At 48.5% G+C, this 9119-nt stretch overlaps 1 protein-coding gene across 1 annotated transcript in view; it reads left to right on the top strand.

Moving 5' to 3' along the window:
• The window catches only part of LOC113955493 (hexokinase-1), a 35227-nt gene extending 26373 nt beyond the window's left edge, over positions 1–8854 (top strand). Inside the window, exons 13-18 of the mRNA XM_027661063.1 lie at positions 92–187; positions 993–1092; positions 3013–3196; positions 5216–5371; positions 6075–6308; positions 7028–8854. Coding sequence (XP_027516864.1) covers positions 92–187; positions 993–1092; positions 3013–3196; positions 5216–5371; positions 6075–6308; positions 7028–7172 — 915 coding nt within the window. The 3' untranslated portion in view covers positions 7173–8854. The remainder of the gene's footprint in view (positions 1–91; positions 188–992; positions 1093–3012; positions 3197–5215; positions 5372–6074; positions 6309–7027) is intronic.
• The last annotated feature ends 265 nt before the right edge of the window (positions 8855–9119 follow it).

Consider the following 9119-nt stretch of genomic DNA (forward strand, 5'->3'; position numbering starts at 1 on the left):
TCTTCCATAAAACCTCAAACTAAATCATTTGAAGTATGAAGAGCAACATCTGAGTCTTAGCAACTTGGTAACTTATTTTCTTGCTTTTTAGGGTATCCTTCTCAACTGGACAAAAGGCTTCAAAGCTACGGACTGCGAGGGAGAAGATGTGGTATATTTGCTTAGAGAAGGAATTAAAAGAAGAGAGGTGATTTTTCTTTTGGTTTTGTTTTCTTTTTCTCCTCCTGCTCCTCCGTCCCCTCCAGACTTGACAGACCTTGTGGGTCAGGCTGGCTCCCTCTCACAAGGTTTGTGTGCCTTGTGGACATGAGCTGTATCTCTTGTCCTGCACAGAAGGTTGATTTTTTTTTTCCCCCAGAGGCTTCTAACTTTCCAAATTTGCCCAAACTTTCAAGACTTCTTTCAAACCATGTGGCAATTTCACATGCATCAGAGCATGGAGAAAGCACGAGTTTTCAAAATGGTGGTTGTAGGAATGCACCTCAGTGCACCCTAAAGGACAGTTTTCTCCCCTCCCCTCCTTGGTCTTTAAAATGCCTCAACCAGCTTAGCCAAAACTTTCTAGGAAGGGAAGAAAAATAGCCTGAGTAGGACATTACTTTTGCAGAGGTTTTGTCAGCCAGTGAAAAGGAGGTCTTAAAACCTTTGTTACTGGATTTGCTACCTTATTGCTGTAATAGAGAGTGTTGATAGTCCTCTACCATGTGCCTCTGAACAAGATCTGTACATAACATACCTAAGCCAAAGAGAACAGTCAGGAATATTCTTTCATCTGGAGACAAATCTATCACAGGTACAACATGTGAGGAGCCTTAGCTGCCTGCTGGTAGATTAAGTTCCTATTTCTGTGTGTGTGAAATCAGGATGATAATTTTAGTTGTTTCCAGTGTGCTTCAACAGCATCGCCTATGGTATGCTCCTTTCGTGTCCCCTTTGGTGTGATGGTTGCCCCAAGCCCAGAGTTCTCACTGTTGTATTTCTCTCTCCCAAAGGAATTTGACTTGGATGTGGTGGCTGTGGTGAATGATACAGTGGGCACAATGATGACCTGTGCTTACGAAGACCCAAACTGTGAAATCGGGCTCATTGTGGGTATGTGTTAGAGCTGCTTTTTATTGAACAGCACGTCAACACATCTGTGTGTATTCTCATGGAGGCATCTCTGTAGTTAACTGAAAATAAAGCCAGGGTGTTCAGGAGTGAAAGAGCAAAATTCAGCAGCCAGCTTAGTTCTGCCTGCAGTCAGTTGAGATAAGCAGAGGCTGTGGTGCCAAACAAATCCTGCCTGTTTTATCTAGTAAAGGCACTGTGCTGCTTGAGAAGAGAGCAGAGGTGGGCTCAGGCAGCCTCACCAGCTCCTGGAGTTTCTGTTAGTTCAGCCTGTCAGAGTTTCCCTGCCGGGGTGTTCCAGTAGCCCACAGCTTCCCTCAAGCATGTGGTCTCTCAGAATAAACTTGCAAAGCACAGCCACAGTTCCCAAATGGCATGTGATGGAGAGCTCTGATAGACAGAGTGCAGTGACTGAGAGCTGCCTTCCCAGCAGCGAGACAGCTGAAGTAATTCCATGGGTGACATGCAAATGCCACACACCCGGGAAGCCTGAGACATGGGGCGGTGTGAATTCCCAAAGCTATCCAGAGAAATGAGTGTTCTGTGGGAGAGAAGGGGACAAAGCACCTGCAAGCTTTTAAGTTGTGAGGTGGCGTGTAGGAAAATAAAACGCCACCAATTTCTCCTCCAGACAGTTGGAAGGTGGCCAGGATGAGTCAGCACAGTGCAGTGTGGGTAGGAAGTCGTGTCTGCGCAGCTCCATCGGTGGCGTGTTTTCAGGAACCAGAGTTCCCTACGGGAAGGACAGCGTGTCCTTGGGGCGTTGGGAGCATCCTCTCAGGACTGCCTGCTGCAGCCCTGCCAGGCATGCTTTGCAGAAGCGTGTCTGTGTGCAGAGCAGGGGGTCAGAGGTGGTCTGGGTACTTCTGGGATGATGGGAGTGAGAGCCCTCGGCTCTGACAGGCTCCTTCTGCCCTGCCTGGATTGCCTGGGCCGGGCTGGTGGCACCTGGTGGGGGAGATTGGACACTGGTGGTGGCCCACAGCTGGGTTTGGTCTGATTTGGTCCTGCAATCCTGAGTCTCAGTCTGCAAGCCCAGACGTCCCCCTCACACTCTGTGCTGTGGCTCATCTCTCCTGCAGCAGGGAGTACTGTGGGAGGATCTATTTTAGCTCAGACTGTATTGATATATTTCCCTACAGAAACGGCAAAGGAAAACAGACTTGCTGACATAACTGATGCAGAATCTGTGGTGCAGGGTTAAATGGAGTTCCTTAGGTAACTTCAAGAAAACTTTTCGTCCTGAATAGCAGCTAAAGCTACCTCTCATTGCTAGTAAAGCTTTGCTCCCCAAGACCTCTGTGTACATGGAGCACTTGCCACACTCCTTAGGATCTTCTTTAAGCAGAATCAGATATTGTGTCATTTCAACATGGAAGTAACCTTCCTGCCAGAGAAAATAAGCAATTTAAATCAGAAAAAAACCCAAGCAATCAGCTGGTAAAAGCCCTGATGCCTCAGAACTTGCTGAGGTTTTCAGTTCAGCACATTTTCCCTGGATTCTCTGGGTCTGTGGGCTTTGTGAAAGGGTGGTTCCTAACTGCAAAATCCAGCTGGTTGCTTGCTGTGGTTTTGGGTTCAGAAACACCATGAGGGTTGGTGGACCAAAAGTGCTGCCCTGCTGCCCCTCCCTGCAGCATGGGACCCTCATGGGTGGCCAGGGTGAGCCTCTTCTCTGAGCCACCCTGAGCTGTGCAGCACGGCAGAAATGTTCTCCTTCAGTTTAGGACTACCAAAGTGTGGGGTTTTGGTTTTTCCCTGATATTTCAAATGATGATTTGACTTCGTCATTCAGAAGGAAGCACGATCGGGATCCCCCAGAAGGCTTTTCAGGGCTGTGGTGCTGATCCTAGTGTTGTTTTGTTCCAAACAAAGAGCAATGTCAGTATTTTCTTCCTCCAGGAACGGGCAGCAATGCCTGTTACATGGAAGAGATGAGGAACATAGAGATGGTGGATGGTGAGCAAGGGCGGATGTGCGTGAACACGGAGTGGGGAGCGTTCGGGGATAACGGATGCCTGGATGACATCAGGACAATATATGACAAAGCAGTTGATGACTATTCACTGAATGCTGGAAAGCAAAGGTACTTTGCTATAAATTCTGTAAATTGTGTGCTGTGGATGTAAGCCAGGCTGTCTTAAATGCTTTTAAGAGAGAATTGGATTTCTTGTAGTCGGAGAAGGTAGAGGTGGAAAATGACTGCAGCCTTGCTATCCTGTGGGATCTTCCCTTCCTGTGCTTTTCCTGGTCCCTGCTTCAAAAGTCTTGAAATTACAAAGAAACCCTTTTTCTTATCCTGTGCTATACTGAGGGGGTTAAGATGTCTTGTCATTCTTTTGCTCTTGGTCTCAGGTTAATCTCTTTTAGCTGAACTCTCTTTTTGTGCCTGTAGAAATCCTGAGCCTGTACCAGCTGGTGTGGTTGGAGCTTGGAGCTGCTTGCTGTAAAGCAGTCAGGAGCTTTCTAGCAGTTGCAGCCAGTCGCAGGCTCTTATTTCAGGCCATTTTCTGGATGAAATGTGTTGTGTTAGAGAACCTGTCTTTCTTGGTCCTGGAGTTTGGTCCTCTTCTGGGGGTTCAGCTCCTGTTTGGGCAAGTGCTTCCCTGTCCCCTTCAAGAAAGGGCTCGTGGGAGGTGTACCCAGCACTGATAGAACTGGGCTGAAACTGCTGCATGCTGGGACTACACTTTTTCATCATTTCTCTGCAGCAATACTTTGATGCCAGGAGCTTTTAAAAAGATTTTGTGATTGGAGTAAATCTGCCCAAAAACCTGGGGAATACAGACAAGTTGGCAGGTCCCATGGGAAGCTCTTTAGAAGCTGAGGCTCAAACAGACCCAGAGAGGCAGATGCTGGGCGAGCCTGATGCAGCAGCAGAGTTGGCATGGAGTAAGCAGCCAAAGGCAGTCATGGAGGCTGCCAGGGGGAATAATTTATTCCTGAGATAGTTAGGCACTCAAGAGGGAGGACTCTTGCTGGGTACAAGCCTGAGAGAGTTCACAGTATTAAATGGACTGCGTGGCCTGCTTCCAGCAGGGTGGTGTGCTGGGCTCTGCTCAATCCAGGGCACTGACACTGCTGTAGAGCTTCAGGAGGTGAAATAAAGGAGGCATCACTGAATGGCCCTGCTCAGGAAATGGAAGAGCATTCAGTTTGTTGGTAAGGACACAACTCGCAGACCTCAGAAAGCTCCATTCAAACCAGGATGGTGCTGGAGGGGCGGGAATGCAAAGCAGGGCTGCCCTGTGCCAGTGCTGAGCATCGCTCCGGGACCACTCCTTGTCGTGTGGTGGGAGGAGGTCTGCAGGTGGAAAATATTCCCTCTCTCTAGTCTGGGGGCATACTTGGGTCCTGTGTGCAGAGTGAGGTGTGAGAGGGGTTTGAGACAGCTTGGTTCCTCCCTGTCATTTTGGGACTACTGGTTTCCTACTGGAAACCAGGTGCTGGAATTAAGTGAAGAGCATAAGCCAACCCTGGACCTCCAGCTTGCTGGTTTATGGGTCAGTGGTCCTGTGAACATGCCAGATGTACCTTTTCACATCCTTTATCTTCCACAGGGTTGGTTTTGCAGCACAGGACTCCCTTAAAAACCCTGCACTTGCAGTGACTGTACCTTGTTAGTTTCCCTGTAATTTTGCTGCTTGGAACCACTGAACTTTTTCTGTTTGAAGGCCTCAGCCTTGCTTCAAGAGGGCTCCCAAATGTGGAGACAAGTTTTCCTGGGGTCCACTCAGGGCTGTCCCTGGGGGATGCATGGCTAATGTGCCTTTTGACTGGGCACCGTTCTGCTCTCTGGTGACAGGTTTTCATTTCTTTCATCTGGGAGAAATACCAGCCGTCATTAACATGCCTGGCCAGGGGAACATGGCAGTGAGAAATTAAAGGAAGTGTCTGTAGATGGGCTCATGAGGCTTCCCACCAAGTCTTCATGCTTTTTCTTGCCTACTTTTTCTAGTAAATGGCCTCTCTGTGTGAATGGGGTCACATATCTTACGTCCCCAAAGTGTGTGGGCAGGATACCTGGCTGGTGACAGACCTGTGATGCTGCCTTTGCAAACGTGAGCAGGTTTCCTCTGAGCTGCACCACTATCTTTCCTTGCAGGTATGAGAAAATGATCAGTGGGATGTACCTGGGGGAAATAGTCCGCAATATTTTGATCGACTTCACCAAACGGGGATTCCTGTTCCGAGGCCAGATTTCAGAGACACTGAAGACCAGGCATATCTTTGAAACCAAGTTCCTTTCTCAGATTGAGAGGTAAGAGCATGGGAGGCTGCTCAGTGTGAAATACTGTGGTGGTGCTCGGCTGGTGACACTCCTGAAGGGGAGGGACAGCTGGAGAGCATTGCTTACTCCTCCAGAGATTATTTTGGTTTCAGTAAGAGCCTCTGTGTGTGTGCGCAGAAGGACTCTTTACAGCATCATCTGAATTTCTGTCAGTGCTCACTGCTAAATCCTGGAAAGGGCCATTAAAGATTCCCTCACCATATTGTTTTATTTGCTTGTTTGGAAATCAAGCCATTTTCCTGGGCCCCTTGTGTGTGTGTAGGTATAGTTGTGGGATGGAATGAACACTAGCTGAGTGGGCACTTTTTACTGGGTGTTTTTGTGTTTTTATTGCTTGGGCTCTGTATTTTAAAGCAATCTCTGAGTCTTTATGGGGGAAAAAAACCCCAAATTCATAATGAAAAATATTTTCCTGAAACACCTCATGGTAAGAAAAGAGAAGGGGAAGCAATGCAGAGCTGGACTTGGAGCCTCTGTGGCTGCTTGCACCCCCCTCCTACACTGCAGCCATGGTGCTGGGGCGAATGAATTTGCATTCCCTGAGGTCTCTAGTGCTGTCAGGAAAGGCTGCTGCCTGGTGGGGGTGCGTGGACGCAGCCATGGGTGCAGTGGGGTTTGTGGCACTGGCTTGTGTGAGGGGAACCTTTAGTTTTACCACTGTGCTCTCCTGCAGTGACAGGTTGGCCTTGCTGCAGGTGCGAACCATCCTGCAGCAGCTGGGGCTCAACAGCACCTGCGACGACAGTATCATTGTCAAGACGGTCTGCGGGGCGGTGTCAAGGCGAGCAGCTCAGCTGTGTGGCGCTGGAATGGCTGCCGTTGTAGATAAAATTAGGGAGAACAGAGGGTTGGAGCGCCTGGAGATAACGGTCGGTGTGGATGGCACTCTGTACAAACTACATCCTCAGTGAGTATCTACCTTCTCAGCAGTTGTTTGCCTGTAGCGCGTTGCGTGTACATCCCTTCTCTTGACACACCAAACTGGGCTCTCCTACTTGCTAGGATAAGAGCCAGGGAAGAAGTCTTAATCAGGGGATTTGGGGCTTTCTGAAGGGCAACAAGAGGGTCAAGAAGGACTTGTGAAAGATTCTTGGGGCAGTGACAAACTGAAGGGGACACAGCCTTTGCTGGACGAGTTGGAAGCTGTACAGCGAGGGAAGGATCTCTTGGCTGCGCACAGGCAATGACAGAGCAGTGCTGAAATGATTGGTGCCTCTGTGGAGGATGTTTCTGTTCTGGGCACAGCGGAGATGGGCTGCTGAGGAGCAATGCAGGTGAGGGTAGGAGTCTAAAAGAGCAGGGGCAGGAGGAGAGGACTAGTGCCCACCTCCAGTGTGCATGGAGGGAGATGGGTGGGAAGGAGATGACTTATGTGATCTGTTCTCTTCCCTTTGCTGTGGTAGTAGTGATCTGAGTTAACCCCACACAGACAGAGAGGCAGGGCCGGGATGCCAGTGCTTCTTTCCTTTAACTCCTACTGCGCCCAGTCTTCAAATCCACCCTAGTTTCCAACATTTCAGTTCTTTCCCTGGTGAAAGGGGATGCAGCGCAGAGGCCCATGGCAGCGCTCTGCTCTGCGGATGCTGCAAGGCCTCCCTTACCCACTGCCTGTGTTTCCTTTCACAGCTTTTCAAGGATCATGCACCAAACAGTCAAGGACCTGGCACCCAACTGCGACGTGACCTTCCTGCTGTCAGAGGATGGCAGCGGGAAGGGGGCCGCGCTCATCACAGCGGTGGGATGCCGGCTGCGTGAGGCCGAGCAGAACTGAACTCCACAGCCCTGGCCCCGATTCTGTCTTGTGAGCACTTTCTCATAAAGCAGCGACTGCATAGTCAGAACTGGTAAAAACCCAGAACTCACTGCTTTATCGGGGGAAAAAAGAAATTACAACTAATGACATAAAAGAAAAAAAATAGGATACAAGATAGAATGTGTGCTGTTAATAATATCTCCTTTTTCTGGACCCCAATCTGCATGTTTCTTACTCACCTTGTTGGTACCTTCCCCATCTGTAGGTCATGGAAAAAAATCAGTCTATAATTTCTGCAGTTGTCAAATCTCGGTTGTTGTCTGAGACAAAATTGCCCCCAAGTGATGTGCATTGAGAGCTACCGTTGCATTGTACCGAGTGTGTCCTTTGCAGCATCCCTGTGAGCGCACTGCCAGCACGCTGACCACCAGACCTGGGTGTTGATGCTTTTAGTGAAGGGGAAGCAACAGTTCCCTCCTGCATATCTACCTGCTGTTGTTCCGTCTAAAGCGGTTGTGAAAACATTATGGTGTGTCAGCACTGTGCACGCACGTAACTCTATAGTGGGACTTGACACCGCGACTTACTCGCTTCCTTGATGCCTGTTCTGTCATGGTAAAAGTAAACACCCTTGTCCCACAGATCTGGTTCCACTGGTATTTCCCATTGCTTCTGTGAGCAGTGTTGTGTTACTGGGCGAAATCCGCCACGTTTCGGCAAGAAATCCCCAAAGAGTAGAATGAAGTGGTTGGTGATTGGGGTAATCCAAACCTCCAGACCTGCGAGATCGGCAGATTCATGGTCCCTGCACGGCTGTGCTGTGCTCTTCTGTTTAAGAGTTCTTATAAAAAGTATTTCCTATCTCTTCTTGTTAGTCTGGATCAGGGCACTGCTGCTGCCCTTCCACGGAACCTGCAGCTCGCCTGTGTCCCTGGGATGCAGCACTTCCGTCTCTCGCCTTAAATGGGTATTTGCTTCCACACAGAGCTTTAATCTTTAATACTGTTCAGCAATCACTCAGAACACAAACACTCAGCTAGAGTTAGTGCTCAGAAAGGAATAGGAGGGTTTGATTTTGATCTTGCCTTTGAGGACCTGGGCGTATAGACAACCCACCAAGCCAAAATTGGCTGCAGCTTATTCCAAGGATGAAAGCAACAGCAAAGATCATACACACTTGGTGTCCCCTGTCCTCTGTCGAGTTGATGCCATTATTATACTTGCATACCAGTTGCATTACTGAAATTGAAAAACAGTTAGGAAAGTAAATGTCGAGTAACATTTGCAAGTCACAGCACTTTCTGCAAAGAGGGAGACCACACAGTAGTCCTTAATTCCCACTCTTCTACCAAAAATGAATTTGAGATATCTGCATGGTTTTCCCTGCTGCCTTTTCCTGCAGAAAGTAGATGGAAATTTGCAGGCTACTCCTCTTTGTCCTCATTCCACTCCTCTAAGATTTGGATTGCCCTACCTACCGATAACATTTCAATATGCATTATGGTGCACTGTGAGTGAATGTTGTAAAGTAACATGTGAGTCACAAACAGTCATTGCAGCTTTAAGTGTGTGTCTACCTGAAAAATTGCATGCCTAACTGGTTTTGCAAAGGTAGAGAGTCTTTTTACTTTGCACACTAGTAGCTCTGGTACTAGTGTTACGTGATACTTGTGAAAATATTAAACTTTTTTGATGTGCGTTAACTGGTGTTTAGTGGTTCTTTCTGGAAGAGGTGCTGTTGGCTGGTGGCTTAGTGCTTTGGGAAGAGCTATTGTGTAGGGAGAGCTGCAACCTAATCCCAGTGGTGCCTGTGTTTTGTGTGTGTGTTTTTATTCCCGGGCATTCGGGGTCAGATTCAAACAGGGTGGATTTCACCCAGGTCCCCATGCCTCGTGTTTCCTAATGTAGTTCAGCAGAGGCACAGCGCTGACAACGCCCAAATCTTAGGGGGCACGTAGCTTGTCT

This window comes from Corapipo altera, unplaced genomic scaffold (genome assembly GCF_003945725.1).
Source record: "Corapipo altera isolate COAL_440 unplaced genomic scaffold, ASM394572v1 133, whole genome shotgun sequence".
NCBI classification, from domain to species: Eukaryota; Metazoa; Chordata; class Aves; order Passeriformes; family Pipridae; genus Corapipo; species Corapipo altera.